We start from the raw sequence: 21,209 nt of genomic DNA, 5'->3' as shown, positions 1-21,209 counted from the left end.
TTCTCACTCATATTTTATTATAAATCTAATGTGTAAAAACAGGATCAACATATCGCTAACTTTTTCAATTCATTTTTTATTACATTTTTTTAAAATTCATGCCGAGCCAAATAGTGACAAATTATTTGGAACGGAGAAATAATGACTTTTACTTTACCAGCCCAATTATTCGATAAAATAATTGTAAGGTACCAATAAAGTTCATCTCACTTCCTTGAGGACCCTCTTTTTAATCAATTCCCCCTTTTATTACATGTTTTTATTTTTTATTTAATTCATTATACTATATACTCTGACATATGGCCATATGTGGAGCTGTTTTTATATTTCCCCATTTTTATGTTTACACTTTCTTGAAATATTGTTACTATGTTTTAGTATCCATAAATTTGTTAAACTTAAAATCCCTTTGTCCCAACTTAAGAGCATCTCTAATGCCGGCTAGCCAACCGGCTAGCCGATTCGCGCCACTAGCTGGTCGGCTAGTCGAACCATTGGAGTAGGCGAGCAGCAAATCGGCAAAATTTTCGGTGTGGGCTAGTCGGTGGCGTGGCGCGGGCCGATGCGCTGGCCGCCATTGTGGCGGCCCGATCGGCCAGCGCCGATTTTCGATTTTTTTTTCTTTTTTTAAACCTATATAAACGCGATTTTAGTTTCATTTTCATTTGCACCACTTGTTTTAACGAGTTTTCTCTCTCTCTAACTTTCTGTACAAAAGCATCATCGAGCGATGAGTAACGCGGGTGGTAGCAGTGGTGGTTGTGGTGGGGATGCTGAGGAGTACGAACGGAGGATGAACGAGGCTATGGAGGCCTACATGAACCGCGAGATGGAGTGGTGCATGCGTAGGGTGGAACAGCAGGCGATACCTCGCCCTCCACGGGTTATCCACCGCCGAGCAGTAATTGATCGGGATCACGTAGCTGCACATCAGCGGCTGTATGACGACTACTTTTCAGAGAACCCGCGGTTTCCCGCAAATATGTTCCGGCGGCATTTTAGAATGCGCAGGGAGTTGTTTATGCGTATCGTTGACGCTTTGGAGCGTCGATATCTGTGTTTCTGCTTCAGGCACGATGCGGTTGGCAGACCCGGCCACACCCCTATTCAAAAGTGCACGGCGGCAATCGGGCAGTTGGCCTACGGAGGCGCGGCAGACATGTGGGATGAGTACCTCCACATCGGTGAGTCGACAGCCCTGGAATGTCTGAAGTATTTCTGTGAGGGCGTGATAAACATTTTCGGTGAGCAGTTCCTTCGAAGCCCTACTCCCGAAGATTGTCAAAATTTGATGCAGATGTACGGGGAGAAGCATGGGTTCCCCGGGATGTTATCCTCGAGGCCGTAGCTGATTGCCGGCTGTGGATCTGGCATGCGTATTTTGGGGTAGCCGGGTCGAACAACGACCTCAACGTCCTGAACTCGTCTCCCCTCTTCAATGAGAAGTGCCAGGGCGTCGGTCCAGCTGTCTCATTTGTGGCCAACGGCAACCGGCATGATATGGGCTACTACTTGGCGGATGAGATATACCCTAGGTGGCCTGTCTTTGTGAAGACGATCAGACACGCAAGTGATGAAAGGAAGGCCTACTTTGCGGAACAACAGGAGTCGGCGCGCAAGGACGTGGAGCGCGCATTTGGTGTGCTCCAGTCTCGATGGGCGGCAATTAAGGGTCCAACGCGTTTGTGGGATGTCAGATGCGTTTCCCAAATAATGTACGACTGCATTATCCCGCACAACATGATCGTCGAAGACGAAGGCGTACAACTGACTAGTTGGGCCAATGACGATGAAGCCGGTCCAAGCCACGGAACGGCCACCCCTAGCGTACGACGTGGGGTACCTCTCGATGAAGCCGGCCGCCTCAAGGAATTTGCCGACATGCGCCAAGTGGAAGCTCATATTCAACTCCAAAAGGATATAATTGAAGAGTTGTGGGCACGGAGGACTGCACGCCGATAGTTTTTTTTCTGTATTATGTAATTTTTTTTTTATCTATGTACCTTTTTTTTAATGCAATTAATGAATTTTCCCGTATATGTGTCGTAAATTTAATTCCGTAAATGTAGTATATTTTGAATTATTTTTATTGCGGCTGGCCTATGGCTAGCCTAAATCTGATGTGGCAGGTGGATTTTTAGTGCTGCTGACGTGGCAGGGAGATACTCTAAGTGGATTTTTAGTGCCATTTTTAGTGCCTATTTGCATTGGAGATGCTCTAAGTGATTGATTTTTTTTGTTGGTGTTTTGCAAAAATAATAAATACTCATTCCGTTCCATAATAAGAGTCATATTTTGCTATTTCGGTCGATCCCAAAACAATAATCTTATTTCACTTTTACCATAAATGGCAAGTACACTTCACATTGCACCAACTTATTCCACTCATATTTTGTTACTATAAAACTAATAGCACTATATACAAGTGGAATTCATATTTCGGTAGCTTATTCAATCAACTTTTCTTTACATTTCTTAAAATCCGTGTCATATGACTCCTATTTCTGGACGGAGGGAGTAGTTAAAATAGAAAGAAAGTAAAGTAAGAGACAATAATATAGAAGAAATCCAATTATTCAGTAGAGTAAAGGCCAAAATTGGTCTTGAACATTATCTTTTGGATTTTTTGGTCCTGCACATTGAAAATTTGATCATTTTGATCCTCCGTCAATATTTCCGTTAAAAACTTAACGGTCAACGAGTTTAATCCCAATTTTGACCAAATTAAACTTTTAATTCTGATTTTATACTCCCTAATTAATTCTCTAATTATTTTTATGAACAATTATTTCTCCCTAATTGAATTCACCATCCATTCATCTAAGCTTTCATCATCATCATATCCTCTCCAATTTCTCGGCTTTGACCACCGGATTGGCCTTCTGATGGCCTCCCGCCCCATCGACTTGAAATCAAAGCTTCAGCCGTGCTTCTCGAGGTACCTGTGGGTCTCGCAAAACGTCACACCGCACTGCACCGGAATCCGGTGCGGTGAAATTTACTTTGACCCGTTGACATTTCCGGTGCGGTGCGGGGGCGGGCGGTGCTGATTTCTTCAGGCGGTGAGTCTGCGGATCGACCTCCGGTGCTCCCTCCAGAATCACGGTAGAGGTTGCGCGGAGGCTGCGGCGCGAATTGAATTCGTGCTGGACGGATTTGGGGATTAGGAGCTTCTCAATGCCATGGATGATTCCGTCGGGGCGGACGATGTCGTCGGATTTAATAACCCTAGCCGTGCCGACGATTTTCTCTCCGTTTTTCTCGTGGATTTGAATCAATTAGCCGGCGGCGTCGCGGCAAAGGCTGGAGTGGTAAACTGGCTTCTTCCTCTAGTGATTGGACTGAATGCGGGTGGGAATCATGTGGAAGAGAAGAAGATTTTGGAGATACTTGAGATTCCGTGGCTCCAGCAGAAATTGCTTGAATTCGGGGTCCAAATCCTGCTCCAACGCCTCATTCCTGGGGGTGAATATGGAAATGTTGTGGTTGGCGACTGCGTCTTCGAGCGTTTGCAGGAGCAGCGCCTTCTCGACGAGCTCAGAGAGCTCGGTGTAATGCGAATCGAGGAGAGCTACGAGGACTGACTTGGAATTGATCTGAGCGGCGGAGTTTGCTGGTTTGGCCAGCAATGCAGTGGCGGAGGCGGCGAGAAGAGCGAGGAAGGCGAGAGAGAGGCCATAGATCTGAGAATCCATGGCGATTGATGAATTTGGTCAAAATCGGGATTAAACCCGTTGACCGTTAGTTTTTAACGGAAATGTTGACGGAGGACGAATATGATCAAATTTCCATATGTGCAGGACCAAAAAATCCAAAAGATAATGTTTAGGACCAAAAACGTAAAATGGTCATATGTCCAGGACCAATTTTGGCCTTTACTCTATTTAGTATTCTCGCTATTACTTTATTTTCTCTACAAATTTACTATTTATACTAAAATTATATAATTAAATAAGATTTACTACAATATATTAATAATTTATACTATAAAATTACATAATTAAATAAGATTTACTACAATATACTCCCTCCGTCCGCGAATAGGAGTCTCGTTTTTCCATTTTAGTCCGTCCGCGAATAAGAGTCCCGGTTCACTTTTACCATAAATGGTAATAGGGTCCCACCTTCTACTAACTCATTTCACTCACATTTCATTTAAAACTAATAGTATATATAAATGAGACCCCTATTCCACTAACTTTTTTCAATCCACTTTCCTTAACATTTCTTAAAACCCGTGTCGCCCATGAATGAGACTCCTAATGACAGATGAAGTGAGTATTAATAATCTATACTATAAAAATAAAAGGACGGAGCCAGGAATTTGTAGAGAGATAGGAAAGTTTATATACGAGGGAATTTTAAGAATTTGAGGAGAGAGGCATTTAGTGAGAAATTAAAAAAAAATTAAGTTGTAAAATACACTATATATATACTAGTATGAAAATATGAGGTGGGACAGTTGCCCCGCTGTTCTTGCATATAGATCCGCCCTGATAAAATTACATAATTAAATAAGATTTACTACAATATACTATTCAAAATAAACTATGCTAACTTGAACATATTAAATTTAAAATGCATGCTACAACGAATAATCATATAGCTCTATATGAAGCTAAAGGTATGACAGAGACTCTCTCCAAAAATCCTACCATCATACATGCAGCATTTCTCTTTTCTTGTCGCAATGGCCAGTCTTCTATTTATTTAATTAATTTTTCAACATGACCTGTCTTAATTAATTTCACTAAACCAAAATTGGCGTAATTTGTACTCACTGCCCACTAATTTGTTAACTAAATCTATAGGGAATTTTGAAGAAAATAACAAAAAATGGCATTATAAATATTACAATAAAATAACATAAAAAAGATTTAACTATAGAAGGTATCAAACGGTTTTAATTTGCAATCTTCATTCTACAATCAATGCTATTATAATTATTATTATAAATATTGTAATAATAGAAGAGAGTAGACGGTTTTCATTCTACAATCTTCATAGTGTCAATGCTAACATAGAAATAAGAAGAGTCATTTGTTGAAGCGAAGAGACTCATCTTTTCATATTACTTAATTAATACAGAAATACGTCAAATCGGTAGAAACAAAGCAAATTTCTATAAATACTCATTCGAAAAACAGCTTCTTTCAATCAAAACTTCAACAACAAAAATGATTAATCATGTAGCCAATGGGTTTTTGAGCAATGGAACTCCATATTTGCAGTTACACTGTTTACTAACATAATTTTTTGTCCGTTCCTTTGTCGTAGTAAGACAGTTTTATTGTAGCGCCAAAAACAAGCAAATTATTACTAATAAAAAAGTAAAAAATCAAATGATGATTAATACACATTTAACTCATGCTGAGACAAAGATCATCAATACCAAAGGAGAAGCCTCTATACTCATGTGCTCACCAATCTCCATTCAATATGTGTGATTGTCGCCTGAGCATGGTGATTTTATTATAATAATAAAAATTTCTCAAAAATGTAAATTTATTTTTAGTAACGATGAAATTATCTAGTTTCACAAAAATTTTCATTTTAAAAATAGCTAATAAATCTATTTAAATGCTTAACAGGTTTCTATTCAGTGAAATTATTGGTCAAATTCAATTTAATGATCTTTGATTTCATATTTGTAGAAACTAAGATAGTAATGGAATGATTAGATTTTAATTAGGATACTTAGTACAGTTACTTGAAGAACAATGGGCGAAATTGTTGTCATTTCAATAGTTTCATTAAGATGTAAAACTGCTGATTTGAATATTGAGCGATTGTTAGTGGGACTTGGATCCCTTGCTTTGAGTGATAGTTCAACAGGGATGCTGTTACACATACTTCGTATTTTAATTTATAAATTATAATATTAAAATATTAATATGTTTTATTATTGTGCACATTAGGGGATCCATTTATTCCATTGAAATCAATGCTAAATTTTTAAACCGGCTAATTTCACTAAACAATGATTTAATTCGTTTTAATTGTTATTATTAGCTGGATAAATGCATTTTCATTTCTATGATGTATGATAAAACTTGAGAGGTTTAACATTTCCATTATGTTTTTATAGCAAAGAGTGCGATCAAATTCAAACTATAAATATTATATAAACTCTAAATTTATTTTTATGTTGATTTAATTACAAGCTTATTTAATTTTATAGGAGTATTATAATTATTCAACATAGGTTTTAGTATATACAGTACAATTTTTTTATTCTTTAAACTTACGTGATATTGTTGTTATTTATTTTTGTTAAATTTATTCACAATGTTAGTAGAATGAATTTATTTTAAGCAACGCATAGCTCTGGGGTTAAAGTTAAATTAAATCTAAACTAAAAGCGCCGCTTCGCAGTCTTCGTCCTCATAATATTCTCAAATTTATTCCCAAAATTATTTTATTCGATATAAATCGTTTCTTCCTTTCGAAGGCGGCGGAGTTCCTTTTTCCGATCAGTTACACATAACGGAGCCCTTCAACCTGGCTCTTCTCACCTTCAAGTTTGTTATTTATCCAATTCCTCAATCCTCTTTCTCTTTATTTGTAACTTTAGCCAATAATTGTAATTTATCAGTACATACCATTTATTATGTTGCTGAATTCAATCCAGCAAGAAGCTTCTCCTTCATCGATAGGGACAGGTAAAGGTAAGAGTGATTGGGGATTTTGGGCTATGTTTCCTGAGGATTTGATTTTTGAAATTCTAGGTAGAGTGGGTGAAAAAGATTTGATTTTGCTGAAATCTGTGTCTAAAGGTTGGAACTTTGTGATATCCAAAATTTGCATTCCTAGAATGTCTCCTCCCTCCCCTGCTGCTCCCTTCTGGAGTTTCCTCCTTTTCAAGGACCCCCTTCCTCCCGAAGAGGGCCGTGAAGTCGGCGACCCATTCTTGAAACTTCACTACTTGCTTATGTACCACTACGTGTACAAACAGTTCAGGCCTCCAAGGTTTCGTTTAGACAAAACTGGTCACTTATTTCCTTCTCTGCTTCCGGACAAGCGTGATCATTCCGGCATTCGAGACTGCTGCAATGGGATTCTACTCTTAGCTTCCTCCTCCCAATATTATGTCGCTAACCCTGTCACAAAACAGCGTATTTCAATCCCAATTAACCCCCAACACCACCATACCGACATCAAAACTATGCATTCCTCATTTGTTTTTGATCCCTCCCTTTCCCTTGACTTTAAGATTGTTGCCTTCACGGCAGTTAATCTTCCATTGGAATTAGATATCTTCTGTTCCGAGATGGGTCAATGGCGCAGCCATGTCCTCCCACTCGAGCCTCATGATCTCCATGGCTGTGAGTGGCTTCCCCGCTCAATTTACTTCAATCGGGGCCTCTATTCTCTCTCTTTGGCTATGTTCTTAGTGTGCATTGACAACCTCCTCCCCAGCCCTAGCGATCTAAGAGCTTGGGCTGTTGAGCTTCCTGATAAAGATGTGATCACACCTAGTGATAAAGATGTGATCACACCTAGTGAGAGTGGGTGCATAGGGGTGTCTTCAGGGTGTTTCTACTACTCCAATCGTGACCCTGGAGGTTCGTACATGTATGTGTGGATGTTGCGCTATAATGGGAGAGATTCAGAATGGGTTCTGATGCACACCATAAGCATTGCTGTTGATCTTGTTGATAGCCCCTTATGCCGCCTTAAACGTGTCTTGTATTGGAAAAATTTCGATTGCTTTAGGCCTCGTGCCTTTAACCCCAAGGACAATGTATTGATTATTGCAGCTCCTACAGTCGTGGCCTCGTATAACTTAAAGACCAAATTTCTCGACCACCTTTGCAGTTTACCCATGTTGAACTGCAACCGGAAATCTTATCATTTGGATGGAAATTGGATCTTTCCCTTCTCGCCATGCCTGCTCATACTCCCTTGTCAGAGTTTGGGAGAGAAAATCATTGTAAGTGGTTTTTCTCTAATAAAGCCCTAAGATTTTTTTTCCATTGAAAGGTTCATATATGTATGATATGTGTGTATGAACTGCTTTAGGTTTATCCTTTCTTTTATCCATTACCACCAATGTACATTATCACCGGTTTCTGCTCACCTTCTTTAGATGTTTTATTTGTACAATCTCCTGAAACTCCCATGCTTCTTGTCGTAAGTTGTAAAACTCAATTCTGCTCTTTCGTTTGAATTCGTAAGGGAGAATAATTGTGCTTCAAGTTTGGTTTTCTGTTCAAATTCTTATAACAAAGGCTACATTTACTGTATACCTGATTTTTACCAAACAATATCTCACATGAATATGATTACAGGTATCGCATTGAAGATATACAAACATGGAGATGTCGAGGCATAGCCCCCGCAGGTAGCTGGCGTGGATCGAGCATAATCAAGTCTGTCGTTGACAAACTCTCTTTGGGTTCATTTCATGAATGACTATGATAATTATATAGAATTAGTTACTAAAGTTGTAGTCTTGGTTGTGCACAAACATTAATTCAAACTGAAGTTAAGCTTCAGAATCAACATTGCTAAAAGTCTGTTGTAATTGGTTTTTTTCATTTATTCTAGATATGGTCTTTCTATTGTCTAAAAACCATAAAGCGTTCCAAATATCGATATGGTTTCCTGGATTAAGCAATTGAAATTCGATGTATGTTTCATTTTGCTTTATGAATTATGCTCTAGTTGACATTGTTGAAGTGATTGCAGCCGGAATTGACGTCTTCTCCGATGCAATCATCTAGATTTTCTTATAAGAATTCTTGGTGATGCCTTAGTAATATTACTATAAGAGGAGCAATGTTGCATTGTCATAGTGTGGTTTGTTTGTTGAATTAGGCAACTTAAAGTAGTACAAAATCTGCGTTTTTATTTTGGTCACGAATGAGTATGCTCCATCACATTAGAGAGCAACACAAACCTCTCATATATCAAATGGCAATTTTTGGACAAATGGAGTTGAGATCTAAAACTTTAGTTTCCTCACTTCATCTTGTTAAGAGGTCCCACTATTTAAATGTAATGCTTTCTTAGTAGAGTAGACTGATGGTGTGTACAACAGCAAGTTCATTGTTCCCATTTACAGGCTTTATAGGGGTGGTCTCACTCATGTTAGCAGAGAGTAATGCGGAGTATTTCAAATTAACCCCACAAGCAAATTTAAAATATATCGCGCCTTTTATTATCAAGATTATCTTGTCACGATTTTATCTAGCCATGGGACCATTTTCTTGAAGAACATAGTTAGATTTACCGTAATCTACCCCCTGAGTATAAGGGTCGATTATTACAAATGATAGAGGAAGAATAATGCTTCAAAATAACGCAGTATTTGCAACAATTAGTCTATGAATGTATATTTTAAGAACAAACCTAAGAAATAATTTAGTGATAGTTCAAATGTCGTTTTGGTAACATTGGTCTGTGCCCGCTGAATTCTTGCCTATGCTTGGCAAAACAAACTACACGGTTTGTCACGTATTAAAGCAGACATTAACCAGATTGATTTATATAGTAATTCTAAAGTAGCTTGATGGGCCAAATATGCAAACATTATTGATTTGATTATGTGCCCGTACCCGACTTTTCCCTTTGTCCCAAGGAAGATGGCCTCTTCTTTGGACGGCATTGGATATTATGCACTTTTATTTGTGTATTAAGTGAAGAAAGTAAAGTAAGAGAGAGAATAAAGTAGAGATAAAGTATTTCTTTCTTAGTAATGAGTCACATTGGTTGAGACAAACAAAAAAGGAAGGTGAATCATCTTCGGTATGACAGATGAAGTTTAAGAGTCACTCTTTCACACCCTTAATATTAACCTCACAAGCAAATTAGAGGTGTAAAAAGACATCGGTCGTTTCCAGTGTCCAAGGTCTTATTGTGATAAGAGTCCCATGCCACACCATTAGCTGACAACGTATGCTAAGTTGAGTGCCATCAGGACAGCACGAATGATACACTGGACAAAACAATATTAGATGATTAGCCGAGTAACAATGCTAAGGAGTCCGACAAACGCTCGTCGCATAAGAAGACCTTCAATCCGTTTCCAAGACTACGTAGGCCGTTAGCTATATACCGTTTTACACCAGTAACTTATCTTTTGTAATAGGAGTAGAGAGTTGAGGGTACTTATAAACTCCATGTAGAATTTACTTTGTTGGTTCTTTCCCAATATGCAAAGAGATTATTTTGCGGACCTCCATAATATCACAATTCATTTGTATTTATCTTACTATGAAAATGTTGATAGTTATTTATATAAATATATTTGGTTGAATTCTATTTAATTTATTTGAACTCAAAATACTAAATTATTATTATTTTTTAATTTTCTCAACTATTACATTTATATACAAAATGTCTTCTTTTAGTGAAGTTAGTGTTTAATTAAATATTTTTTAAAGTGGTTGAGACTTGAGATCTAATGTTGCAAAGTAAATAAATCAATTAGTGTATTATTTTGATGAACTCGCACATTCGGAGGGCATGCTACCTAGAGATGCCCACGGTTCCGGATCCGGCAGTTATGGTTCAGAATTGTCGGTTTCGGTTTTGGAAATTGTCGAACCGGAATCGAACTGTGAGGGTATATCACGGTTCCGGTTTTAAAACCGGCGATTACGGTTCTGGTTCGGAACCGTCGGTTTTTCGATGGTTTTCGGAGGTTCTTTTAACGTTTTCATGTTTACGAACCGCCGGTTTCGGTGGTTTTTGGTGGTTCCGGCTCGGTTTCACGGTTTTTCGGTGATTTTTCGCGGTTCCAGCACGGTTTCGGTTCTGAAATTTTGAAACACGAACCGAACAACGGTTCAAAAGTGACGATTTCGGTTCAATTTAAATCTCACGGTTCTGGTTTGACGTTAACTGCCCGAATCGTAAACCTTGGGCATTGTAAATTGCTACCACCTCATCAGTTTGATCATCGTATTCACTTATTACCGGACTCGAAGCCAGCGAATGTACTTTCGTACAGATCTTTTCAGAACCAAGAAATCGAGAAACAAGTCGGGGTGACGCTCGACCAAGCCAAAGTCCTTTAATTTCTCTTCTCCAGTTTTGCTGGTTAGGAAGAAGATGGTTTATTCTATTTTTACATTGATCACAGAGCTTTGAACAAGAACCGTCACAGGATCACAATTCCAGACCACTTTCCAATTCGATATACAATAAATTTGCTCTATTATAAGAGCATCCCCATCCGTGCTCTTAGCTAAGAGCACGGAAGTGGGCCCGGACCCACTTTTACTCCTTGTCCTTAGCTAAGAGCACAACATCCACATCCGTGCTCTTAGCTAAGGACAAGCTCAAAGGTCCCACCATTCTATTATTCAATTTAAATACTCCAATTATTAAAAACATTTCTACATTATAAAAATACATTCAAAAATAAAAATTACATAATTAAAATCCTAAAAAATAAAAATTACATAATTAAAATCTTTAAAAATAAAAATACATAATTAAAATCCTAAAAAATAAAAAAATACATAATTAAAATCTTACAAAGATGAGAATATGAGAAAAAAGATGAGAGAATGTAGATGATAAAAAAAAGATGAGAGAATGTGATTTTTTTTTTTTGTTGAAGTGGAGGTATTTATAGATGAAAATGTGAATTTTGGGGAAAAAAAATTGAAAAATAAATTAAAAGTGGGTAGAAAACGAATATAATTTTTTGGGAAGTGGAAAAATATTTTTTTTTATTTAAAAACATTTTTTTAAATAAATTTCGAATTTAAAAAAAATAAAAATAAAAAATCGAATTAGCCGTTGGCCAATCAGACGTTGCCACGTATGAGTGCTCAGCGGCACGAACGTGCTCTTAGCTAAGAGCATGTCCGTGCCGCTGGCACGGACGAACGAGCTGCAGCGGCGGACGGACGACGGGTGCTCAGCGGCACGGACGGACGGACGGTGCTAAGAGCACCGCTGCGGATGCTCTAAAACCAAGTAATTATATGACCAACAAAAGTTTATGTATTGGCATTGGTATTTTTTATTTAGTCATACTCGAATATAAGATTGAAACCAGAGTCTAAGATTAAGATGGTTGAATTGACGTGTTCATCAAAAATAAATGATTAAAGAGCCTAATCAATATTCGATTAATAAAGAGATGGGATCATGGGCTAAATCTATTCAAGTTTACTTTCAAAAGATATACACTTACTATGAATCTATGACGTACAAAGTCCAAATACATAATAACACTGCAAATTTTGCAATTTTTTTCCTTTTTGATATTCTTACAAAAATAAAAATATTATCATTAAACGGTTTGATAAACTAATACTATTACAATGCAAATTGACTTGTGATCCTTTCTATCAATGTAGTATTTGGAGGTGGCACACTGATAACCATTCAGCCACTTATGTGCCGAAGCGTATAAAAAGTACTGCTCCTCCGTCCTTAAAAAATAAAAACATTTGAAACGACATGAATTTAATGCACAATTGGTAAATTAGTAAGAGAGAATAATTGGTGAAATGAGAGAGAGAAAAAGAAAAATGGATGATATAAGAGAAGAAGAGAGAAAGTAGTCGAAGTAGTATTAGTGGAATGTGAGAGTCCACATCCTAAAATAGAAAATTTAAAAAGTTTCTTTTTTTTAAAGAATGATTCAAAATAGAAATAATTTCTATTTTTAAAAAAGAGAGTTAAAATACTCTCAATCAATCAATTATATAAATAAAAACGTCGCTCACTATCGTAAATATGAGTAGTAGGAACACAAAGTTGAGTTGCAAGATATAATTATAATTATAATTATAATGTTCAGTCCCAAAATGTTACAAGTACTAATATCAAATGTGGGCATGCAAGCAGTGGCGGATCTAGGATTTTCGGTTTGGGAGTACGATAAATATCTATATCAATTGGGAGATTCAAAATCGATTAATTATTTTTTTTAATATGTCATTGTTTTTTCGATAAAACGCTTCATTATCTTCTATTTGAATGATTTCCTCAGTCTAAAATGGAAATTCTTTTATTTACATACTAGGAATAATTTATTTAAACTTTTGAAAAGTGCATTCTTTTTAATGGCAAAACATCTTTGGGCTTATTTAAGAAAAGTTTCAAGAATTTTAAAAATATAAAAAAATATTAGCATTAGAAACACAAAAAGTAAAAATATGATATGCATTAGAAGAAAATTGAAATTTTGTGCAAAACAATTGAAAAATGATAAAATAAGTAAAATAAAAGTATTAAAAAAGAATTAAAAGTACTCTTAAAAAATTAAATGCATTACATAAAGAAAATTTTTTAAAAATACAAATGCTAAAAGGATTAAGCGTGAGAACAGTGAAAAGATAAGATAATATATTAGTAGAAATTTCAATGTTTTATAAGAAAAAATCAAAGCATTAAATATTTTAATGCACTGGTAGTAATAAAAGGTAAAAAAAAAACGACAAAATTCGGAAATGCCGCCTAGGATGTTTCGAACGCGCGACTTATGCTAGAGTAAACCAGACCATTTACCATTGGGCCACCAGCCTCAATTATTTCCAAGGGAATTCTATATAATGTTATTGTGATATTTTGGGGGTACAACATGTAGATCCGCAAGTGCATGCAAGTACTTTAGTATTACTAGCATTTAATTACATTGACCTATGCCTAAATTATGTTTTCCCGCTGTATTCTTGCCTATGCTGGGCAAAATAAACTAAACGGTTTGTCACGTATTATAGCAGACATTAACCAGATTGATTTATATTAGTGATTTTAAAATAGTTTGATGGGCCAAATATGCAAAGTTATTGATTTGATTATGTGCCCGTACCCGACTTTGCTATTTGGAATTATTAAATGATTATGGTGAATAATCGAAGGACATTTTAATCGGGGACATCTGAAATTTTTATTAGGTGGTTCAAATTTGGCATTTCCAATATTCATCAAAAATATTAAAATAATTCCACATTGGAAATCGTATTGCTTAACAAAAATCTAGTGAATACTGGAGTATATTCAATATTGTATTAAATCGATTAATTTGTATTCCATCCTTTGTTGGGCCCGATTTAAATATAATACTACTATTTATTGTTTAATCATAATAATACTATTTGGGTAAATTAATCTAACATTGCAAACTCAATCATAATAATGACCTCATACGGCCTCAAGCTTTTCACCTTTCCCATTTTAATTGAGATATACTAGGGCTATTTGTGTCCAATTACATTTTTGACTTGAATAGAATAATTTATCATACCAAAAATCCACACATATATGTTACACTATTCATACAAAACTAAATAACTAATTTATTAACTAACATGACAAAACTCTAGCATGCTTCAAAGCAAGTTTTGATACATTCCTATAACGGATTGAACATTTTCATGTTGTCTACTCAATGAAGTGGAGGCATGCTTTCGAGCGGGGATGGGGTCAGTAGACAGTGGCGGAGCTATATGAGAACAAGGGGTACCATTTAGATATATACTCTATTATTAACTCACATACTTGGTCCAATGGTGTTGGTCCCATCTTTCGCAGCAGAACTGATTTTGAGACCCATCAAATGCGCATACATGTTCTTTTGGCATCTTCAACTCTTGTGCTTTGAAGTTTTGTTAATTCAAATAGTAGTTTTTAAATATTCTAATATGGATTCCAAAATAGAAACCCATCTCATGCACATATCTTTATTTTTCTGTTTTACTAAATCTTATGCAATTTTATATTTATCATTCTAATATTCTAATGCATTTAGAACCTACACAATTTACATGTATATTTATTTTTTTTTACTGTTTTTTCAAATCTTTGAAAACATTTTTTATACCTTCATTATTTTAGCTTTTTAAAAATGTTCTAATGCATTTTAAACCTACTGAATTCACACATATATTCTATGTTATGACATAATTGATATAATTAGTACATTCGGAACAAGAAGTGTTTATTTTGACATCTTGGTACATGAGTTAGAAGATGGTGTGTATTTTTAGATTTTTATTTAAATTCTTGCTCAATACCTTCAGTAGTTTAAGCAATTTGTTTTACTGCGTCACAATTAAAAGATGTAACAGTGAGGTCCATGCGTTTTGGTTGTCACTTTTTTTCTTTTCTTGTATCCAAAATTGGATCGACTTGCGCATTCTTTTTTCTCAATTATTAGGTTGTCCCTAGTTATGAACAATAAGTTGTTATGATGCCATCACATTTTCTTTCGCAAAAGGTAATTTAATTAGTTATTGTTAATTTGTTTACTCCATGCATTTCATATTTTTCTTCCGCATTCAAAGACACTACCAGAAAGCCTAGCCAACTTCCATCCAAATCCAGATATCTTGGATTAATTGCTCGTTAATTATTATTTTTAATAAGCCAACCTCCCTGAATAAGACCATTTTCTTGAAATCACCTTCTTAGTATAAGGATTAATGGGATATGATGGGAAGCTCATTCAAGTTATTAAAAAAATTAACATATGAATATACTCTAATTTGATCTTTTTCTTTTTAAAAAAAATACAAAGTGACATGAATATTGCAAAGTTTGGATTAAAAATATACACTAATTTCATCATCTTCATGCGCTATATTTTAAAACAGAAGGATGTAATACAAAATTTAAAATATTTAAGTAGACATAAAGACTATAGAATAAATGGTCTTCAAGCAACATGTTCAGAGTTAAAGAAAATCCACATGATTACAGCTGTATATACTTTTCAGTAGCATAATAGCATTGGTAGTGAGTAAACTGCATGCAAAATCGGCTAAGTTTCAAAATAAGTTTTCTTGCCCCCTCATAGTTCTAATCAAAGATTCACAATGTCAGTAAGTTCCTCCATCTCCATTCTCAGTCAAATGGAAATCAACCAGTAGCTCCTCAATGCATTGTCTCCATCTCCATTCTCTGTCAAACAAATTCTGTCCTTTATAAAAAATGTTTAATCTATCTATAGAAACATAAACGAAGAAGAAGAAGAATACTCACAATAGATTTTGCATCAGTGCGGCATTTAGGATCGTCACTCAACATAACCTCCAGCTGAGATATGCAGAAACGCGAAACTCTTCCTTGGTCAGGAAAGTCTTTAGTAGACTTGATGCTCATCAAGAAGGGATCCCTTTCCATATTTGTGCTCATGGGATACATCAGCTCGATCATAGCCAAGGCAAGTGCATATAAGTCACTTGCCTTGGTCACAACACATACCTGCTCATCAATTGGAGTCCCTTCACGAAGCCATTTATCAACGACATCTTCCAGTTCCGGGGCATGGTAGAGGGATACACCCCCGATAGGATGAGGTATCCCTTCATCCGAAACTTAAGAGAATAAAAAGGAAAGTGAGAAAGTGAATATGGTGAATAAAAAGTGATAAACAAAAAGTATTAACTTACCACATCCAAAGTCACCCAATTTTGCTGTCCCATATATGTCAACAAATATGTTGTTGGTTGAGATATCACCATGGACCAGATTTTTGGAGTGTATATACTCCAAACCTTTTAGGCAGTCAATGAAGATTGACTGAACATCAAAATTCTTCTTTAGGTGGAGTGAAGCCAAGTTGCTGAAAATGAAAATGGAGTATTAGAAACAGGCAGTTTAAGTCAATAAGCAGCATTAATTAAATACTTACCCTTCACACTCCTCCATGAGAAGATAGAGGAAGTGTGTGGGAGTCTCTCCACATTTTTCAAAGTCATAATCCTTATGGATGCGTGTCAACAATGTGGTGGGTGCAAAATCAGGGGCAGATTTCTCTACCCATGCCTTGTAACATCTTAAGATGTTGGGATGAATTAGAAACAGTGACCTAGTCTCACTGTAAAACATATTAAAAGAAACAAAAATTAAACTAGTATTAGAAAAAATGTAAAAATAAGAATGAAGTACTTACAAGAAGACATGTTTTTCACATGTATCACATAATGGGATAATTTTGATGGCATATGGTTGGCCACCATCTTTGGTCACACAGCTGTGGACTGATCCACCACCTCCATCACCTATAAAAATTAACTTAAAACAATAAATAAATCATACTAAAACCAACTAATATCAAATCCTAAATAGTCTGCATGAAATCAGGGGCAAAACACGAATGTAAATAAGAGGATAAGAGAGAAGATGCAGGGGAGGAGGAGGCAGGGTGGTGGATATATAGGAGGAGATGAGAAAGCAGATGAGGGAGAGGGGGAATGAGATGTTTAAGGAAAATCAAGCAAAACACACCCTAGCTAGGAGGGAGGAGAGGTGAAGGTTAAGATGCAGTGGAGTGTGGAAGAGGGGAAACAGAGGCAGGGGAATCTATGCTAAAACAAAATCTATGCAGGGGAGGAGGGAGAGGGGGAATAAGATGTAGGGGAAAATCAAGCAAAACACACCCTATCTAGGCTCAAGTGCAGGAGGGAGAGGTGAAGGTTAAGTTGAATGCAAGAGTTTTACAATTCATCAACAAACTATTAGGCTGAAGTAAATGAGGTATGGCAGGATGGTGCAAGAGGATAGAGGAGGAAAATCACACACTAGGCTAACTAAAATTCCATAAGGGGAGGGGAAAATAGGTGAAGGTTATGATGCAGTAGAGTAGGATGAGGGGAAATAGATGCTAAACAAAATCTATATATAGGCAATAAATCATGTTAAAACCTAAAACTCTAAAAACACGGATCCAAATCATTCCTAATGCAACCAATAAATCATGCTAAAATACTACTATTAAAATAAAACTCACGCTGATTTAGGGCTAATAACAGATCCTAAATATTAAAACCCAAATTCGTGGAAATCGAAGCGATCATATCATGCCAAAACCATAAACTCGCCGATTAAATATTAAATTAGTCAAAACAATCATGCTAGAATAGGCGCAAATATCAAATCCTAACAAAATCAGCGCAGATATACCAAAATCATGCTAAAATAGGCGCAGATAATCGTAAAAAAATCAAGCTAGAATCATCGCAAATATAAAAAAAATCATCACTAAGTCATTAAATCCTATAAATACGACGGAAATATCAAATGCTAGTAAAAAAATCATCCTAAAATAGGCGCAAATATCAAATCATAAAAAATCAAGCTAGAATCAGCGCAAATATTAAAAAAACCAACACTAATATGATCAAATCCTATAATCATGACAAAACCACAGTGATAATATCCCTAAATTAAATCTACTAAAGTTTTGAAGAATAGAAGTAACCTAATTCCTTGACGTGAGTGAATGCCGCTATTTCACTCGGAAATGCCATTTCCAAACTTCTGTGTGTGATGAGTAGAAAACTAAGAGGTGAAGTGTATTTATATGAGCTGCATTTTCTACGTAATGTTTTAATTTTAATTTTATTAGGTTTAAAATGTAATAATCTTTACTTTTGAGACAATGTCCTATAGTACTCTTATCTCTCTTATTTTCATATTTTTTGGACATGGTACTGTTCCAAGTTCTAACAATATTTCTCCAATCAGAAATACACTTTTATAACTTATCTACCAACTTTTTTTTTTATCGTACATAATTAATGTAGGGATTTTAATCTTCAAAATAATCTTGAGCTGTGATTTAAATCTTCAAAATAATCATACGAGACTTCGTTTAGATGCCTTAATTACTCTACGACTACTTGTACATCTTTGGTGGATTTAGGTTCATTTCTATTGTTTATTTGTCGTTCAATGTCCGGTGACAACCGTCACACCATCTGTCTACAACTTCTTCTTTTTTTCTCTGTTTTTGCTAAAATTTCATGTGCTATTTGTGGACTTGAGATCGATGTCAAATTCAAGTGGGATCGGGGTAGAATGGTAGACCAATCCTTCGGTCAATCCCAAAGTTGAAAGAATTTCCTCTAATTTTGACTTTTGATAGATATCATAGTATAACATTAACATCTTAATTCTTAATTATGCTACTAGTAATTTTTTAAGGTACTGTAGAATTTTGTCGGCCTGTGGGAATTGGCTGACAGAGACCGGCTTCCTCTTTTCTCATATTTTAAAAAATTATGCTGATCATGTTTAGATAAAGTAATTAGAATAAAAAAAAGGATATCCATACGAGTTGTTAGAATTTTCCGTCAATTTCACCACCACCGCCCCTGACTTACGACTATAATTTTGGAATTTGTTAGGCTCACATTTCATTATAACAAAATACTACTACTATTTGTGACAAGTCTGACTCAAATCCCTTTGGGCCGGATTAAATTGGTATTATTGCTACAAATAGCTTAATTGACACTTATTTGAATAAAATTAAATAATCAAATTTTGTGTTTTGGTAGATATATAATTATAGTTAAAATTTAATCAAACTTTCAAATAAAGTGTCCTTCCACTTCAAGTTTATAACATCATTCTAATCTAAACCGTTAGATTTTCACCTGGATTGTCACAAAACTTCAAATGCGATTTGCATCATAACGCTTTAAAAGTTGTATCATATTAGTAATCTCGGTAAAACATAAAAGTTGCCAAAAGTTAAATAGGAGAAGTAAAAACAGGGGCAAATCTAGTCTTGTAGTACATGGGGCAAATGCCCCTCGTCACCATTTCTTCACCTTTGTACATCTATTAAAACTTTTCAAATATATATACATATATATATATATATATATATATATATATTTATACAAAATGCCCCTCCTCAAATATATATAAATTTTCTACATATAATTTTGCCCCTTCTATAATGAAATCCCGGCTCTTATGTTAAATCCTTGCAATTAATAACCCGATGCTCCTTTCCTCCCTTCCACTTATATGCCATTTCATTTTCTTCGATTTAATCTTGCATGGTTTAGTTTGAATAATACAAGACTTTAATTTGTTCGACGCCTTAATTCTTCTATCAAAAATCTATTTTCATCATTTTAAAACGGTCTAACCCAAAAATAATCTCCATCCCCTCCACACACCACCAAGCCGCACATAATCACATCTTTTAACAATAACCTCACTTACAAAATACATCACTCCACTTGCTCTAGGAGCTAGCCTACGACCAAGGAAAAATCTACCAGTACATCTGTTGTGGATTTAGGTTCATTTCTATTGTTTGTTTGTCGTTCAAAGTCTGCCACAACCGTCACACCATTTGCATACCACTGCCTACAACTTCTTTTTTTTTTTTCACTTGCTTCTACAAACAGTGGACTTGAGATCGATGTCAAATTCAAGTGGGATTGGGGTAGAGTGGTAGACCAATCCTTCGGTTAGTCCCAAAGTCAAAAGAATTTCCTCTAATTTTGACTTTTCATAGATATGATATCATAGTATAACAGCTCCACTTTAGTCTTTTGGATGTTAGGTTAATTATGCTAGTAATTTTTAAATGTAGGCGTTTACGGTAGGGAATTTGATCTGCCTGTGAGAATTGGCTGACAGAGCCTGGTTTCCTCTTTTCTCATACATGAAAAATGTATAGCTGATCATGTTAGAACAATGTAATGGATAAAAAAGATATTCATAATTAAGTTGTTAGAATATTCCGTCAATTTCACCACCACTACCCCTGACTTGGAGTAGTATAGTATTGCAATTTGTTATGCTCACATTTCATTATTGCGAGAGTAGTACACTATTTGGGCAAGTCTGAATCAAAACCATTTGGGCCGGATTAAATTGGTCTTATTGCTACAAATAGCTGAATTGACACTCGAGTATGATACTTAATACATTTACATTACAAAAATTTGTGCAACAACTTGGGTAAACAAAAATGGGAAAAATCGACAGAAGGCGAGAGCTGTTAAGTCCCTTGTATTAAAATGAGCTCGAATTCGTCGAATTTAAATTGGCCACGAGTATTCTACTAATATTTTTATATTATAGTAGTAATAAATTTTATCATATTATAATACATACAAATTAATACTATTTATTTACAAAATTATTTACCCTTACAAAATATGTGTCACGTCTCTTAATTATGCCATTATTTGACAATTTTTTTTGTAATTAAACTTTAAATACAAATCTCAGCACTCCGCTTTCAGTTAAAAATTAGAATCTAACCAAGTAATATAGCTTGTTAAATTGATTATACTTACAGTAGGAATTTCTGGGCTCTATTAAGACGAGTATACTATTAATGTCTGGTTTGTTTCTTCTTCCCAGAAAGGATAAATGGCAACTGTCCTGATGTCCTCTCATTTGATCGGTCACCCACCGCTCAAATTTTAATTTTTTTTTATATTAATTAATTAATGTATGGTAATGATTTCGCCGAGTCTGCATTA

At 35.5% G+C, this 21,209-nt stretch overlaps 2 protein-coding genes across 2 annotated transcripts; one reads left to right on the top strand and one right to left on the bottom strand.

Moving 5' to 3' along the window:
* Positions 1-6,376: 6,376 nt before the first annotated feature.
* LOC125215483 (uncharacterized) lies at positions 6,377-8,635 on the top strand. The gene is made up of 2 exons (XM_048116906.2): positions 6,377-7,933; positions 8,292-8,635. The coding sequence occupies exons 1-2, from the start codon at positions 6,611-6,613 to the stop codon at positions 8,301-8,303; spliced, it is 1,335 nt and encodes a 444-aa protein (XP_047972863.2). The 5' UTR covers positions 6,377-6,610; the 3' UTR covers positions 8,304-8,635.
* Positions 8,636-15,595: 6,960 nt separating this feature from the next.
* LOC125216667 (eIF-2-alpha kinase GCN2-like) lies at positions 15,596-18,253 on the bottom strand. The gene is made up of 6 exons (XM_048118426.2): positions 18,173-18,253; positions 16,865-16,973; positions 16,604-16,789; positions 16,362-16,534; positions 15,952-16,286; positions 15,596-15,870 (listed from the first exon to the last, which is right to left on the bottom strand). The coding sequence occupies exons 1-6, from the start codon at positions 18,219-18,221 to the stop codon at positions 15,844-15,846; spliced, it is 879 nt and encodes a 292-aa protein (XP_047974383.1). The 5' UTR covers positions 18,222-18,253; the 3' UTR covers positions 15,596-15,843.
* Positions 18,254-21,209: the final 2,956 nt, after the last annotated feature.

Source organism: Salvia hispanica, chromosome 3 (assembly GCF_029641045.1).
Source record: "Salvia hispanica isolate PSC_SH4W2 chromosome 3, Shi_PSC_v1, whole genome shotgun sequence".
NCBI classification, from domain to species: domain Eukaryota; kingdom Viridiplantae; phylum Streptophyta; class Magnoliopsida; order Lamiales; family Lamiaceae; genus Salvia; species Salvia hispanica.
Note: the sequence above shows the minus strand (reverse complement) of the source record. Positions and strands in the feature narration are given on the sequence as shown.

Coding starts and splice junctions, on each gene's coding strand:
- LOC125215483 (XM_048116906.2), top strand. CDS start 6,611: ATGTTGCTGAATTCAATCCAGCAAGAAGCTTCTCCTTCATCGATAGGG.
- LOC125216667 (XM_048118426.2), bottom strand. CDS start 18,221: ATGGCATTTCCGAGTGAAATAGCGGCATTCACTCACGTCAAGGAATTA. Junction 16,535..16,603: donor CTCATGGAGGAGTGTGAAGG/GTAAGTATTTAA, acceptor TTTCATTTTCAG/CAACTTGGCTTCACTCCACC. Junction 15,871..15,951: donor GCACTGATGCAAAATCTATT/GTGAGTATTCTT, acceptor TTTGTTTGACAG/AGAATGGAGATGGAGACAAT.